Source organism: Oculina patagonica, chromosome 1, assembly GCF_052425735.1.
Source record: "Oculina patagonica isolate OP01 chromosome 1, crgOcupat, whole genome shotgun sequence".
Taxonomy (NCBI): Eukaryota; Metazoa; Cnidaria; class Anthozoa; order Scleractinia; family Oculinidae; genus Oculina; species Oculina patagonica.
The window spans coordinates 47,372,496-47,389,333 of NC_135758.1; the positions used below are offsets into that span (position 1 = coordinate 47,372,496).

Consider the following 16,838-nt stretch of genomic DNA (forward strand, 5'->3'; position numbering starts at 1 on the left):
CAGTTGTTTGGTTTCTCGTTCCCAGTGATTTGTGGAACGAGATTACACGGCCATTACACTTTGAACTTTGTTCACTTGTCTTTGTCAACGTCAAAGAATATGGCTTGTTTGAGCTTTTTGCGGCGAAATGTTGGCCTTGGGCTTCAGGTAAGGTAGTAAGTGTAAAATATAAGTTCTAGGTTTGAAATTTAAATTAGAAACGCAGTTTCATACAGACTAGAAACAATTTCGTGTTTTGATTCAAGTGGTGTGCTGTGAGCTTACGCATGTGTAAGCTTATAATAGCCTCCATAAGGCTAGGCTTAAGAAAAATATATATATTTACATGTAATTAGGCTTATTTTATAGATATGAGATGTAGTTAACCTATTTGGTCGAAAATCGAGGCCAGTTTGCCGCTGAAAGTCAAACGAACGTAAAGACTGGTTGCGTGACTTGAAATTGATATTACATAACAAGAGATTTAGCTGACGTTGTACACAGGTCAATTAACAAAGTTTCGGCAAAATATTAACCCTGTGTTTAAATAAATTGTTGTTGTTGTTTTTGTACAAAGTTAACCAATAATTTATATGTGTAAATTGAATTCATTCATTGCAATTACTCTTCTCAAAATGTTTTATGATTTTTACCTTTCTTACAGAAGGGGATTGCTTCTGCTGGAGTTACAGCTTTGGTAAAGTGTTGATATTTGACTAGTGCAAATAAACATATTCTGTGTTTCTATCAAGTCATTGAAACATGAGTTGAAGTTTGGGAGATCAAGAAATGCTGTGGGAGCATAAGTCGCAAGCGAGTCTTTCCACAGCTTTTTTATCCCAAACTTTCACGAGTGTTTCTTTATGTCACCAGAAGCACAGAAATGTTTTTTTCTTTCTTTAGGAAAATACTGTGAGAAAGAGAAAATAAAATCATTGGTTTATTTCAATTATTTTGTATCAAAAATGTGAATTCTCATTTGGTGAGGGAGTTTCTGATGTCACTTTGTCACTCGTTTTGAACGCACTGTGCTAGTTTCTGTCAGCTGTCGGTGCTTTTGAACAACATTTAACATTTTTAGCTATAAATTTATAGAGCACTGTCATTAGGTCAACAACTCATGCTAGTTTTGTGCTGTGAGTAATAGAAGTACAACTATTAGTCTGTCCTTTTTTACATGGTATTCTGAGGTGTGTTTTAGTGGAACTCATTATCTAACCACCAAATTCATTAAGTTGTGTTATAAGAGATGTATTGTTTTTTTTTTGAAATGGAAAAAAATGTTTCTAAGGGAGTAGTGGGATAGGGGATATGTGTACCGTATTTTCGCGACTAAATGCCAGACCCCGATTAAACGCCGGCCTCGTAAAAACGCCGGGTCAAAATTGCTAGTTTTAAATAAACGCCGGGGGCGTTTGTTCGAGGTCCCGGCGTTTATTTGAGGTCAAGCTAACAAGCAAATATATTCTGTTTGTCACAAATCTCGATTGCAACATAAGCTATCCAATCCGTAATAGTGCACCTTTGGGAAATAATCACCTTTGGATACCCAAGGACACTTTTTCAGAGCTGAACGAAGAGAAAAATCGTCCCGCCTTGACAAACTGCCCCTTGGTCTCGAAGATCGGTAACAATAAATTAATCTGAAAAAATTGGCAGAAAATTGCAGTTCGTTAATAAACGCCGGGCCCCGATTAAACGCCGGCTTCAAATAAACGCCGGGTTCACTAAGCCAAGTTTAAAATAAATGCCGGGGGTGTTTATTTGAGAAAATACGGTATTATATGATAGGGGTGTAAAATGGTAAATGGGAGACTTTGCGAGATGACAAGATTGATGTCTTTTCTGCGAGCCCAAGACCTTTTTAGCCTTGCAAAAGAAATCAAGGCTACAAGAACGCATCAAAGAAAAATTTGAGACAACTAGACCGCTGAAATTTGGCTAAAATTCTGTGAAACTTGCCTTTTCTGAAGGACCATTCACCACCCCTTATGATATTTCATATCATATTCCATGTTTTCCTTGATAAGTACATGTACTTTAATGGTTCAGATTGCAGACAACAACTTTGTTAAATTAAAAAATTGGATCAAAGTATTATTTTATTATAATATTTAGTAATTTCCTTTTTTATTCTTATTCTAGAGAGCAAAGTTCAGTTCAGAAGCCTCCATTAAGCTTGAGGCATCTTCATTCAATTCTGGCCTTTCATTTGGTAAATAAATCAGTTATTTGTTTTGTTTTTTATTGGTACCATTACATGGATTGTAGGATTTGTTTAGTTCATTAAATAATTTTAATCCTTAAGCCCCTAAGATTGCCAATTGGCACATTTTTTCATAACTTGGTCAATGTACATGTACGCTTATTGCAAATAAATGTAAGAACTCAATCAGCATTCATTTGGAACTCGGGCTCAAGATATGTGTATGTGTATTTATTACATGTATAGTTTACTTTTCAATAATTATTAATTAGTTATTTTTTTTTTTGTCAAAGTGTGTAATCCTTTTTTTATTTTAACCCTTGCCCCTGCCTCGATTAGTCGTTTTTATTAGTAGCAGGGGCAAGCAATTTTGTAACAATATTTAAATAAGAAAGAAAAAGTTTAGCTCAGTTCATGTAAACTGTACAGTGGTACAATAGCTACTTACTACTGGGATCTCAAAGACACAAGCACAAAATCTGTTTTAAATTGAAATTCAAATTTGATCTCCATTTATTAAGAATTTTCTGAAGAGCTGCAGCAACTTCAAGAGATGGCTAGAAGATTCAGCCGTGAGGAAATTCTACCAGTGGCTGCTCATCATGATCAGACTGGTGAGGTAAGGTGGTTTTTATTTACAACAATTCTAACTGCTTATCAGTACATACATGTAAGTGATTAAATTTCTCAGTGTAGAGAAATAATCTGTTTAAAAATCAATAGTTACAGTGTATGAGGGGTTAAATTTCTCAGTGTATTGGAATTGGAAAGTCTGTTTTGAAATCGATGTTACATTGCAGCTGGTGGTGGTTCTTGTACAGTAGATCATTCATCGTCGGCGATATCGTAGGCATTCTGTACTAGCTGCACAATATTAAAGATACAGAGCATGACATTTCATACAATTATGGCAATTTTACACTGTACTTATGTTGAACAATATACAGGCTCTTAAAACTTTTGCTATTCACCTCCAGACATATAATTCTTGAAATTTACAATGTACATACCAGAACATATTAGTACATGTACGTGTATACTAACAAGTACATGTATACTGTTACTACTTGTAGTATCCATGGGAGATAATCAAGAAAGCGCATGCTCTTGGGCTGGTCAATGGACATATTCCTGAGGAGTTCGGTGAGTTAGAAACCAACTTGTTTGTTCATTTGTTGCTAACACTGTCATTGCTTATTGTTTACACCCACTGGAGTCTGTTTGCATTTCTTATCACAGTGTAAGATGTAAGCCATGTTTCCCCCTTTTTTCCCATTCTACAGGGGGACCTGGCCTGGGTGTTCTTGATGGATGTGTAATAACAGAAGAACTTGCGTATGGTTGTACTGGTATTCAAGTAGCTATTGAGGGTAACTCTTTGGCAGTAAGTCTTGTTTCAATATATTCTTTACCTGCAATGCATACAGTCTGTAATGTGTACTTAGCATTAGGCTCAAATTAATGTCAAGTCTGCAAAGTCTAGTTTTAAATAAAAGCTCTCTCTGCTCTCCATTTATGCTGAGTGGAGTGAAACTATGAGCACATGCAAAGGCCCCCACGTGAAATGCATCAAAATACCGCTGACCCCACAAGCATTGGAAATGCCCATGACAACAGGCCCGGAACAGTAACACAACACTGGCAAATGGCAGAATTTTAAAGGCCCGCTAGCACACTGCAAAGTTTGCCAGTGAATAGAAGGCTAATGCCACACCAACCACTGAGCAAACTAGTTGTTAACTTAGTTAAATTACATAAATTTTAACCTCAAGTTTACAACTTGTTAAATAACTTGACCTTTACTTTTCTTTCCCATAGGAAATGCCAGTTATCTTGGCTGGTAACAAGGAGCAGAAAAAGAAATACCTTGGTCGTATGGTAGAGGAACCTTTAATGGCTGTACGTATTAACTCTGAATCTACCTTAAACTTAACCTTAATTTTTTTATCCAGAATTTCTTATTATATACCCTTTTAAATTTAAGGAAATTAATGATAGGTAGTTTGTGACAGAACGAGGTGCATATAGTATTGAGATTGTGTTACTTTGTAGGCATAATATATTGTGTGACAGAGCCAGGTGCATGTAGTATTGAGATTGTGTTACTTTGTAGGCAAATATTTTGTGCGACAGAGCCATGTGTATGTAGTATTGAGATTGTGTTACTTTGTAGGCATATTGTGTGACAGAGCCAGGTGCATGTAGTAGTGAAATTGTGTTACTTTGCAGGCATATTGTGTGACAGAGCCGGGTGCATGTAGTATTGAGATTGTGTTACTTTGCAGGCATATTGTGTGACAGAGCCAGGTGCATGTAGTAGTGAAATTGTGTTACTTTACAGGCATATTGTGTGACAGAGCGAGGTGCATGTAGTATTGAGATTGTGTTACAATACTTTGCAGGCATATTGTGTGACAGAGCCAGGTGCATGTAGTATTGAGATTGTGTTACTTTGCAGGCAATTATTGTGTGACAGAGCCAGGTGCATGTAGTATTGAGATTGTAGTAAATAATAAAGATGGTAAATTTCAAGCTCGGTGATAAATAGTGAAGAAATTATTCAACATGACACGAGCGTGGGACAAAGAAAAAATCTGAGTCCCCGACGGGAATCGAACCCATGGCCTCCCAGATACCGGTTGGGCGCTCTAACCGACTGAGCTACGGGAGACTCGTTGTGAGCTGGGCCATTTACTAGGTTGATATATGACACGCGTCCTGCATACTGCTAGGATCAGCAATGTTGAAGTATTGGGCACAAATAAAAATATTTTTTTTTTTTTGTTCATCAAATGTGTAGTAAATAATAAAGATGGTAAATTTCAAGCTCGGTGATAAATAGTGAAGAAATGACACGAGCGTGGGACAAAGAAAAAAATTATTATTATTCTCGTAGCTCAGTTGGTTAGAGCGCCCAACTGGTATCTGGGAGGCCATGGGTTCGATTCCCGTCGGGGACTCAGATTTTTTCTTTGTCCCACGCTCGTGTCATGTTGAATAATTTCTTCACTATTGAGATTGTGTTACACATGTACTTTGCAGGCATATTGTGTGACAGAGCCAGGTGCATGTAGTATTGAGATTGTGTTACTTTGCAGGCATATTGTGTGACAGAGCCAGGTGCATGTAGTATTGAGATTGTGTTACACGTGTACTTTGCAGGCATATTGTGTGACAGAGCCAGGTGCAGGGTCTGATGTGGCAGGAATTAAAACCAAAGCTGTAAAGAAAGGAGATGAAGTAAGAAAACATTTTAATTACAAGCACTCACATTGATTTTATACCTGGGCTAACTCCATTAAAGTACTTATTATTAGATGACTTTGTGATCAGAGAAACAGTTTGTTTACATGCTTGGCAAATATTTAAGAGATACATTAATTATTTTTTTATTGACTGCAGTATGTAATAAATGGACAGAAGATGTGGATAACTAATGGAGGTGTTGCTAATTGGTGAGTACCTCAGTCTGCATGGTCACTGTACATGTATACAGCCTGTGCTATGCTATTATTTGTTAGCCTCTCACAAGGATGTAGCAAGGAAAACATTCTCTTTTCTGGCCTGTACACCTTCTAAATTTCCCACAAGTTTGTGCTTTCTAGTGGTAGTTGTCATTAAGGAGGGAGACCCTCAACTACATAATGGTTACTATGGATGACTTCAATCCCTTACATCTTGGGCTTCCTTAGTTTCCTGAAGTTTGTTTTTGGCCATGTTTGTTCTATTAGCCATGTTCGAAACGAGTAGGGACTGGAGAATGAATTGAAAAATGCACCGGAGCACCAACTTAGCCAAATGAAGTTTGTTTAAACGCCGCAGGCACCAAAAATCGAAAATAAGAGAGATATGCGGAGGACAGCTGTCCCTCCAATCCGTACTAGCCCTTATTTTGATTCTAAAAGTGAACCACCAAAGCGTTAAACCATTAACAATCAAATTTTTTAAATAACTATTTTTGGATGCTCTTTCACATGACAGGGTTTATTTCAATCAACGATTCGTACCCAGTCCCCTGCCGTTTCGAACATGGCTAATTGGAGGTTGCCTTCACTTTTGATAGCCATGACCGTATTTGGTAAGTTATGTGACAAGATCACAAAAATCCTTGAAACTCACGCAGCTTGTGTCTTCAAGTTCTCTGATGAAACAAAAGCCAAAGGGGTGGAGAGTATTCAGATGCAAAAATGGTAGCATGGATTTGTTGAAATTAGTTGTTTGTGTTTTCAGGTATTTTGTACTGGCACGCACTGATCCTGATGCTCCAGCTGGCAAAGGATTCACAGGGTTCATTGTGGATAGGAACTCACCTGGAGTAACTGTAGGAAGAAAGGTATGAAGGGTTCTTACAACCTACTTATAATGTTGAGTAGCAGTTACATCTACCGCTGAAAATTTTGTAGTTATATTTAGAAGCTCCTAAGTTATTTCACAATGCTTACTACAATTTCAACACCTTTTTTACAAATACACTTTCCCCTCATTGTGCCTCTCCCCACCCAGGTGTGTAAATGGGTACCAGCGAATGTAGTATGGGGGGGGGGGAACCCTGCGATGGACTAGCATCCCATCCAGGGGGAAGTAGAAAAACTACTAGTCGCTTAATGCTACGAAAACTGGGATAAGCTCTGGCTGCATGGGCCACTTGGCTTGACACAGACTTTACCCTTACTTTTACAAATACACACGTGAGATGCTTGTCAGTACGGTGTACAATCATGTAGGTTGGCATTTGTTCTTTTGGAGTGTTTTAGGTAAAACTGAAATGCAACGTTTCATTTCATAACTTGATGCTTCTAATTTAAAGAAGTTTGAAGTACATGTATCCATGTTATCAAGAATTGCTTTTTGTGTCTTGTAGGAATGGAACATGGGCCAGAGAGCTTCTGATACACGTGGTATAACATTTGAAGATGTTGTTGTACCTAAAGAGGTCTGCTATGCTTTTGTTGACTGTGCATTATACTACCAATCCTTTGTAGGGAGTGGTCTTTGAAAAAGCTAGTTTTCTCCAAAAGTCTTTGTGCGGGAAACATTACAAAGTCTTTGATGTCATAGGGTAACAGTGCAATGTTACCCGCGAATGTTGACCCACAACCGCCATTTTTCAAAGTCTTCATTGTTTTATATAACGAATCACTTAATGAATAGTCTCTGGGAAACCAGTTAATTTAAATTTGTTTCCCGAGAATCTCAATGTTTCCAGTGTATATTGTTTTACCTGCCTCAGTCCTTTTTAGAAAGAGCCTTTCACAGGTGTGATACCTTCGTTACTGATGACTATAATTTTGTTTCTTTTGTTAGAACGTTCTTGGTTCAGAGGGCATTGGTTTTAAGATTGCTATGGGAGCATTTGACAAGACGAGACCTCCAGTAAGGATTTTGTTTACTTGTAAACTGTAGTTTGCTCAAGTTAAGTCAAGTAAGACTTCCCTAATGTTCATGAGACAGCTGACTTTGTTTTACAAAGCCTAGATTTTGGACACGCCTCTAAACACCCCCACTCCCTTTCATTGATGTCCGCTGACGTCAAGTTAGTTTCAGAAAAGGCAAAAATCTACTCATAGCACAGTAACATTTTGTATACTGCTTAAAACATCTCACTGTAATTCATTTCTCTAATTGACCCCGCTATTAAATTCTGAACCATTCTTGAGAAAGTTGATGTCAAACCTGGTGAGAAAAGCTTTAAACGCGTGTTGGTTTGCCCTGAACTGACGTGAAACGTCCATTTTAACCAAAATACGGAGTACTTGGTAACCTTTTTAGTAAGGGAAACGTTTTAGGGCCAACCTCGTGTTTCCCTTTTCAGGATCTATTTTTTATATTGTTAAGTATTTATTTTTTCTTTTATCTTGAATAAAACATGTTTACTGTTTACTGTTTAACTTCAAATTCGTTTTTCTCTCGTGGGGTCAGCTTAAGAGCTAAAATTTCGATTGGGTAAAACTGTGCCCATGGTATGAGGTCTTTTTGGTAACTTAATTTTTGCTTTATTGCTCAAATATTCAGCGGCGCTACTCATTTCTCCTTGACTTGATGCGTATTTGTCGAAAAGCACATTTTTTTTTTCTTTAGGGCTTGTAACAGCTTTAAAGTAAGATGTTAGTTGTCTCAGGTAGTAACTATGTAACGTAGAGTAGCATGTTAGTGTAGTTGTTATAACAGCGGTTCTCCATTGATTAGGTTGCATCTGGTGCTGTTGGACTGGCACAGAGAGCATTGGAAGAGGCCCTCAAGTATTCATTGGAGCGAAAAACGATGGGCAAACTCATTGCACAGGTATGCTGATAAAATTTAAGACAAAATCGCCAAGACTTCGAGTATTAATTAAAATAATTTATGCCCTACCATAATTATTTACATCAAATTGTAAACTTCTGTGTTGCTGTTTCATATATCTTTCCAAAGGAAATTATTTTTTACAACATCAAACATCGGAAACAAATTTCGAAGTTCCACTGAATCACTAAAAGGCGATTTTGCAAAATAGCTACACATGCAATTTTCCCTAAAGTTTACATCGTTCTTGTGACTGACGTTGAAATTCATTTTACAAGCTCTGATTAAGAATTGTTACTGGTGTTATGACGGATAATTACTAACATCTTTAGCTTTTCAAAAGGGTAGAAAAACGCAATAGGATTTAAATGACTCTGGTACTCGATTTTTGTCCAACTACAATCAATATTACTCGATTTCCTGATGGATTCCGTCTTTAGCCACTTTATTTTTCAAAGTGGAGTGGACTAGGCCATTGATGATGTAAACTTGTAAACGCGATCCCTGAGCACAAACTAACTGTTTTGTTTTATTGTGAACACTAGCACCAGGCAGTGAACTTCATGTTAGCTGACATGGCGGTTGGTATCGAGACTGCTCGCTTGGCAACGCAACGCTCTGCATGGGAAGTTGACCAGGTGAGTAGCTTTGCGTGACTAAGCGTAGCGTGACGGCCCAAATAAGGCTACAACAACAGGTTGTCTTCTGTTTGTTTCATGAAGCACTGCAGCGGTGCTAGAGTGAAGTTTAGAAATTTTGTCTTCCGTATAAATCACCAATTGTAAATGTGTATGAAGCATAAACTGGGAGATATTGCCCAACCTCGTCTTAAGGGCGCTTGGATGGGCTGGGGTATTTTGTTTAACCATTTGCTCCATGTTCATGATCGCGTATAATTTTTTTTATTTAATAGTTGTCATAGCCATCATTTGTGTGGTTTTCTTTTCTTGGCTTGTCGTAGTATCGCCAAATCTAACTAATCTAGCGCTTGTTTCCCACCAATGTAGCCCGGCCTTGTGTTTTCGGTCAGGTGCCATATGTGGGTTCAGTTTGTTTGTTGGTTTTTCTCGTCCTTGCTCCGAGGGTTTTTTCTCCCGGTACTTGGGCTTTCCTTCTTTCACAAAAACCAACAATTCCAAATTCCAGTTTGTTAGAGAATACATTTATTTAAAGTGCACACGATAACTTACCCTTTTTTGTGTTCTTAGGGCCGCCGTAACACGTATTTCGCCTCTATAGCCAAGTGCCTGGCTGCAGATGTTGCCAATAAATGTGCCACAGATGCTGTTCAGGTAATAAACAATACACTTTCGAAATACAGTCGAAAAGACCCTCTTCTCTCCCATAAATAAATTTAGCTCTGTCATTTCTTCCAGCTACTAACCTTTCCCACTGCAATCCTTGTTTAGCATTTTGAGTCGTTGCAATCAGCTCAGAAACTGTAAAGCTTGTTTGTGTTTGATGTCGTTATGTTTTAAGTTTTAGTACCATGCAGTGTTTTAGAGTGTACCTTTATATTTCAAATGGAAGTTCGAAAAGCTTTTATGAACAAAAATAAGCCCGGCGCATAATATTGTAATCTACGGTAGCTTTCAAAAAAGATTTTGAAACTTTTTTATACTTTTATTTAGAATAACAACTGATTCGATCATTTTTAACTGTTAAAAGCTTCAGTATGCGTCAATCTGAGTAAAACAGAGGGTCACAACACTTTTAACTCAGCCGGCTTTTCCAGTGAATAGTTTGTTTATTACAAGTCCATTGCTTAACCCGAAATTCAGCCCTTGAATAGTAACTTTGTTACCCTCTAACGGGTGAGGATTACGCCCGTGTAGCCCTTGTTCATTCACGCTCTTATTTGCTTATACATCGTGCGATAAAGCGTTTTATATTTTTTTTTTCAGCATGCTAGTACATTCAACAGTGCTTAGACATGTCACAGTTTTGTATCGCCGAGCAGTTTCGCAAAAGCTGATCCTGTATCATGTTTTAATATAAGTCTGCTGTGATATTTTTTGTCACCTTTTGTCAGTAAGATTTGTTCTTTCGTTTGCAGATTTTCGGCGGGAATGGATTTAACTCCGAGTACCCAGTTGAAAAACTGATGAGAGACGCTAAAATCTTCCAGGTGAGTGAGCCTTCAGGGTGAAACTTCTTTCCATGTTTGTTATTTTTTTTCTCACAGTCGGGGAAACAAGTGCAATCTTTGAAAATCGTCCGTCGTTGAAACACTCGTAAAGTTTCCGAGATTTATTATCCAATCAAAGAATAACGCGGGAACTCACGAGTGTCACGTCATCATGACGCGCTCAGTTGCTTAGCAAATTTGCGGGCTCACTCTTCTCTAGCATCCGAGACAGGAGTCCGCTATCAGTTAGTACTTGTTACCTCGGCTGTTCAGTGGTTTAAGAATCCGTATGCGTTGTATTCTCTATGCAGTCGAAGCTCTCTGAACGGACACTCTCGTAAGCGGACAGCTCTACTTACGGCCGCCTTGTTGCAAACCCCGTTTTAACTCCCATATAAACACTGTATTTTTACATTCTCGTAAGCGGACATTCCCGTAAGCGGCCGCGGACACGTTCAGAGATTACGATTTAGACTTTTTCTTTGTTTTTAAGCTCCCGTAAGCGGACAACCCCCCAAAAATCCTATTTACAACCTCTTTATCTTATTTTTATCAATGAACTTCACATCACCGTTCGTCATAATGATTTTACAGTAATTACAGTACCATATTTCAGTGCTTGTTTTTTCGTCATCCACGTCCGTCCGGTTATTGTTGGCTGGGCAGGCTCCCTTAAGCGGCCATTTGTCCCTTACACCTCTAGTGGCCGCTAACGAGAACCATTCTCGTAAGCGGCCAGCTCCAGTTACGGACACTTTTTTCGCGTCCCGAGGGTGTCCGCTTACGAGAGCTTCGACTGTAATACCCAATTAGTCAAGTGCAACAATGCACTCTCCATCGGGGGTGAGTCTTATTTGAACAAAAATTGGTCTATTCCCTACAGTATAGACAAGCAACGTAATGCCGCGTAGTGAGTTTTAAATACCCATTCCGGGCGCATTTTACTGTCAACAGTTCTTTTCTCATTCCATATAATTGCTTTGAGAGAACTTCGCGCAGAAAAAGGTACTGTTAAACATTTCAGTCAAAGTAACGCCCTATCAGGTACAAGGATACTTCTTAAAGTGCATGTTTGTTTTGTACACCCAACAATTGGCACAAGCACAGATTTGCATAGTGGAAAATGTTTGTGGGCAGACCTATGCCTGGAGGGGCTTACAAAACTAGCCAACTATTACACTATTTGATATCAGTAACGTTTTTTTAATCTTTTGCAGATTTATGAAGGTACGGCACAGATACAAAGAATGATCATCGGACGAGAACTCATTGAAAAAGCCAAGATGACTGTAATGTAGAAATAAGTTAACTGAAGTATTATCTCTCTTTGAGACATCGCCACAATTATTTTCATCGAAATACCGTAAACAAACCTAACTCACAGAGTTGCATTCGCCCTTATCGCTATTCTTTTAAACTTAATTTCTTTAATTTGAACGAATTATCCACTGGAGGTAGGGCTTCTCTACTGAAACAGTTTCAGACTGTGGAATGATGCATTATTTAGATTTGTATAGCAGCGCTTCAAGTTGAACAAATTAAATGTTTCGTAGCGAATGCCTTTTCTATTAAGTCGCGAAGTCATGTTATTATGAAAGGAGGTATAATGACGTTAGTGTCGAAGTTTTGACAATATAATGAACAGAGAACATTTTTTTTGAGAATTATTCACCATGTTTTAGCTTGAATAGTCCCAAAAATTGTTCTTTTGTTGTTTCCTTAAAATTGAAAGAGACTTAGTATATATATTGCAGAAAGTGACTCCAGGTAGCGTGACAAAAGAGTCTCCTTAATAAGCGTGACAAAGCGCCGTGAATGGATCGTACCATTGTAAATATTAACAGTAGACCGGCGTTGTGGACGTTTTTTACGCGCCTTTAGGGGTGGTATTGAACTTCTTTATTTTAAGTTCTCTTTACCCTTCTTTGTTAAATTTGTTGCTTTTTGACAGCAATGCTATACAGCTTCAATGCTATAACATTCCAAATAAATCGACCAGGTTATAAAATTGTCTGTGTGTTTAGCCTGCGAACAGGCTTTGTGTTTGTTATTGCTCACAAATATTTCGCCCTGACATTCTTTAACCCTTACTGAATATGCTGAAATTACTCCAAAAACACTTTTTTAAAAGTTAAATCGAGTTTTTAGCGCTACGGTGCTAAATTTCTCTAAACTTTGCTAGAAATGCACTTTCTCGCACTGCAGTAAGATTTTGAGCAAGTTTTCATTTAAAAATGCACAATATTTTACTTTGGCGCATGCTTGAGTTAAAATTTTTTTTTGCTGAACCGTTCCGATCATTTTCCTTGCTCCTTTCCTTTTCGTTTTTATCTGCTTTCTTATTCTCTCTATCTTTTACCCTGTGCATCCCTTCTACTGGCCTGAAAAGTTTTGATCTTTATCAATGGAAACGGCTGAAAAGGAGACCATGATCAAGTACGGGTATATTGGCCTGTTTTAGCACCAATTTTACACCAAAAACTGATCACGTTTTTTTTTTCGATTAGCTCTGTCAGAATGCAGTCGATATTTAAAATGGACAGTCCTGTGGAAAAATCTATCTAACCTCTATTAGTTGCACATCACAAGAATCTGGTGACGTATAAATTGGTGACGTCACAAGTGGTTGAATGGCCATTCCTCCAAATCCCGGAAAAATCCGGACTTAGCATAATAAGGTTTAATCCTGTAATTATGAAACGTCAATTACCATCTACAGGATAATTGAAATCTTTTCGTAAAAACCTTTGTTCCCGATGGTGACCAATTTCTAATTTCTCCTTACACTATCGCTCGATTGTCTAACTCGCCTTAGTGGAGTACAGATATCTCACGATATTTGTACTCAACAAGACCGGTTTAACAGGTTCCGTGTAGTCCTTATTCCTCCTGACCGCGCCGGAGACAACGTTGACAACATTGGATAATATATGTTATTGTTAGACATTTAAGTGTAGTATGACTGTAAATTTTAAGTCGTCATTTGTATTTTAACTGGCCCAACGTTCTCGCTAAAATACTGCAAGATTCAAATATACAGCGATACTACACACTCGGGATGGGTAATATTATGATATTAAGTTTTCAATGATCGGATAACCGTACGTTTGCTCTATCGCGAGGCCTTCGACCAATGAGCACCGATTGGAGTCCTCTATCTTTACTGTCTTAATGAAGCTAACCCGGTGATAAGCCCATTCGAAATGTCTGATGGGATAAATGAAAAAAAGAAAATGAAACAAAAACTGATTCTGATAAGTTACAATAAATGCGTCCATTGTGTTCACTGTACAGCACTGATCAGAAGTTAGTAAACATGTCATGATATTATTGAAAGAGATTAGCATTAGGGGTTTTTTTTGGGGGGGGGGGGGGCATCCTTCCCGCTAGTGCGACAACATTTTTAAAACCCAACGGTAGTTGTATGAAGTGAACGGGGTCATACTATGTATGAAAACCAGGCTTTAGCTGGGGCACGGCTGTTTCGCCGATCAAAGGGAGACTCCAACGTCATTTATCAACAACCAGCTCACATGACCTCGACGGAAAAGAGAATTTACAAAAAAACGGTCTATATTGAAAGAACAGGGCCGTGCCTAGGATTTTTTGTCTGCGGGGGCAAACTCCGCTAAACTCCGCTGCGGGGGCAAACTCCGCTAAACTCCGCTGCGGGGGCAAACTCCAATATAGCTACAAGATAAAGCCCAGCTAAAGCAAACACTATGTTAGAAATTAAGTTTTTCTGGCGGGGGCAACTGCCCCCCTTGCCCCCCCGCTAGGTACGGCCCTGAAGAAATGACATACAATGGGCGAACAAATCTGCTGCCATTGCGTGCTACTGTCCATCACATTATATATTTTGCTTGATTATAAAAATTCCATTTTAGTGAGAAACCTTACAATATTCAAAAGTTTTCCATTTATTACTAAAGAGTAAAGAAGCCTACATAACCTAAGATTCTGAAGACAAGTATGGCATAGATTGACAAAAAACAAGAACGTTTGGTTAATTAAAACTTAAAATGCTCGGCAACTACAGGTGCGTTTCCATTCAGACAGGTTCACGAATCTTCTGGTTGCGATGGCCAGTTAGAAATTCCTGTTTTTAAGAGTGCAATTTTATTACTCACAGTAGTGCCAACAAGATGAAGCACTCCTGGTGAAAGAAATGCCACCGGGTTACCGAACGAAAATAGTTCTTTTAAGAACTATTTTAACAACTTAAAAGTTGTAATAACAATAACTTAATAACTTCAGATCAATCATTAATTGTCACGGTTTAGCTTTACAACTAACTGAAGACACTAGGAACAAAAAGGAATTGATACTTAGCGACAAAAATTAGTTTACGAAGATTTGATGAGGTGCGCATGAAAGGTCTTATACGGTCAGTTAACTAGTCCAAGGCACTGAAGTTTTCTTAGCTTTGCGGGAAAGTTGAATTAACTGTGGAAAGAGCGCATAGCGTGTAGCCCAATGTACCGATTAAAATGGCTCTATTCTTTTCTTTTCTAATCTTAAATTTAAATATATCAAGTATCAAACAATCCGTTAATGGAAAGCTATAACAATTTAACTTTTAAGAAAAAAGGTCAACAAGAGGCTAGTTTCTCACGCCTCCATGCACAATGTGAAAATCATCGAGCTTGAGTGTCAATCGATCATTTGTTTGCTAAACTGTCAACTTAACATGCATGTATCTTGTAGTTTCACACATGGCAATGAACAAAGTGTTACTTCTAAAAAGAAACCCTTTACGCTTGAATATAGGATGCTCATTTTAACAATCCTTTTGTTATAAAGGTATTGCAAATACAAGTCATTTACCCTAAACAATATCACACATGGTTTTGATCGATTGCTACTCAAAACCTAATCGTGCTTTCAAACAATAAACTTGCCACGAACAGGTGGACACTTAAAATTTAGAACAAAAGAAACATCCACGTAAGTGATAATGTCGTGCAATGACTCTCTTACAATATCATACACGCACGAGCGAATCCTTACAACAACGCAGCTGGAAATTGGAAAATATCTCAGTTAAAGGTATTGGAGAGTGAGCAAATAGAACATGAAATTTCCGGAGGTAAAAGTTACCGATCTTATTTTCATGAATAAAACTAAACGAAGTTTAGCTTGATGAATAAAAAACGATCTACTTTAATGAAATTTCGCCCTGCTCACCAAACCTGCTCATCAAATTAAAAATGGCGGTTATAAATTGATGCAAAGTCGTGAATGCATAAGGTCAGTTGTTAAATGAGCTGTGCCAAAATTAAGCAAAGAAAATGGCCACCAAATTCGGTGAAATGTAAAAATAACCGCTTAAAACAGTAAATGAATATTTCAATAACAAAGCAGTTAAATACAAAAGAAGGTACGGATGGCCAAAAGTGAAGAAGATTGAAACGGATTGTGATATGGGTTTTTGAAAAACTATTAGGCTGAACAGTTTTCAAAGTTAAACACGTTTGTAGTAAATAATAAAAATGGTAAATTTTAAGTCGAGAAAATAATGAAGATGCATTTTTCAACAATGACACGAACGTGGAACAAAGAAAAGTTCTAAGTACCCCGACGGGAATCGAACCCATGGCCTCCCAGATACCGGTTGGGCGCTCTATAAACCAACTGAGCTACAAGAGACTCATATTTACTAGGTTATCATCAGGAGGTTATCATCACACTTGATGATTTCTACGTTGGTGATCCTAGCAGGACGCGTGTCACATATCAACCTAGTAAATGGCCCAGCTCACAACGAGTCTCTCGTAGCTCAGTTGGTTTATAGAGCGCCCAACCGGTATCTGGGAGGCTATGAGTTCGATTCCCGTCGGGGTACTGAAAACTTTTCTTTGTCCCATGTTCGTGCCATTGTTGAAAATTTCATCTTCATTAAACACGTTTGCTTATAACTTTCATTTATACCGCCCGGGAGACATGCTTGGTTGTAATGAAGCTAAGGTTTAGTCATTTAGATCCATACAAGAAATGTCTTTGCAAACATAAAGTTTCATAGCGAGTATTTGGCAAAACAAATAAAAAGCGTGACTCGCCCGTGACACAGTCCCTTTAACGTCCGTTTTCATCGGTTGTTTAATGGTCACGTGGTAATGAATTCGATTATATGTTCCACGGATTAGTCCTCTAAGCGACCTGAATTGTGTAATACAGAACACTAACGAATTAACGTCACCGTATTTTTTTAAGTTTGCTTTTCGAAAACGTTAAGAGGAAACG

The 16,838-nt window shown here is 38.1% G+C and overlaps 1 protein-coding gene across 2 annotated transcripts; it reads left to right on the plus strand.

The window, feature by feature from the left end:
- The first annotated feature begins 22 nt into the window (after positions 1-22).
- Positions 23-12,601, plus strand: LOC144634911 (medium-chain specific acyl-CoA dehydrogenase, mitochondrial-like). Of its 2 annotated transcripts, XR_013567281.1 has the most exons (18): positions 23-147; positions 644-676; positions 2,125-2,194; positions 2,707-2,804; positions 3,259-3,328; positions 3,469-3,569; positions 4,004-4,084; positions 5,348-5,425; positions 5,588-5,640; positions 6,416-6,518; positions 7,047-7,118; positions 7,490-7,558; positions 8,372-8,467; positions 9,013-9,105; positions 9,676-9,759; positions 10,524-10,595; positions 11,813-12,305; positions 12,336-12,601. XR_013567281.1 is itself a non-coding variant. In XM_078493958.1 (17 exons), exons 1-17 carry the CDS (start codon positions 100-102, stop codon positions 11,891-11,893), a joined length of 1,302 nt encoding a protein of 433 aa, XP_078350084.1. In that variant the 5' UTR covers positions 23-99; the 3' UTR covers positions 11,894-12,601. The 2 variants fall into 2 exon arrangements, 1 of the variants encoding a protein (XP_078350084.1); XM_078493958.1 differs by having other exon boundaries at positions 11,813-12,601.
- The last annotated feature ends 4,237 nt before the right edge of the window (positions 12,602-16,838 follow it).

Excerpts from the sequence above, each read along its gene's own strand:
- LOC144634911 (XM_078493958.1), top strand. The coding sequence starts at position 100 with ATGGCTTGTTTGAGCTTTTTGCGGCGAAATGTTGGCCTTGGGCTTCAG. Across the intron at positions 3,570-4,003 it reads TTGAGGGTAACTCTTTGGCA|GAAATGCCAGTTATCTTGGC; the intron begins GTAAGTCTTGTT and ends TCTTTCCCATAG. Across the intron at positions 5,426-5,587 it reads CTGTAAAGAAAGGAGATGAA|TATGTAATAAATGGACAGAA; the intron begins GTAAGAAAACAT and ends TATTGACTGCAG.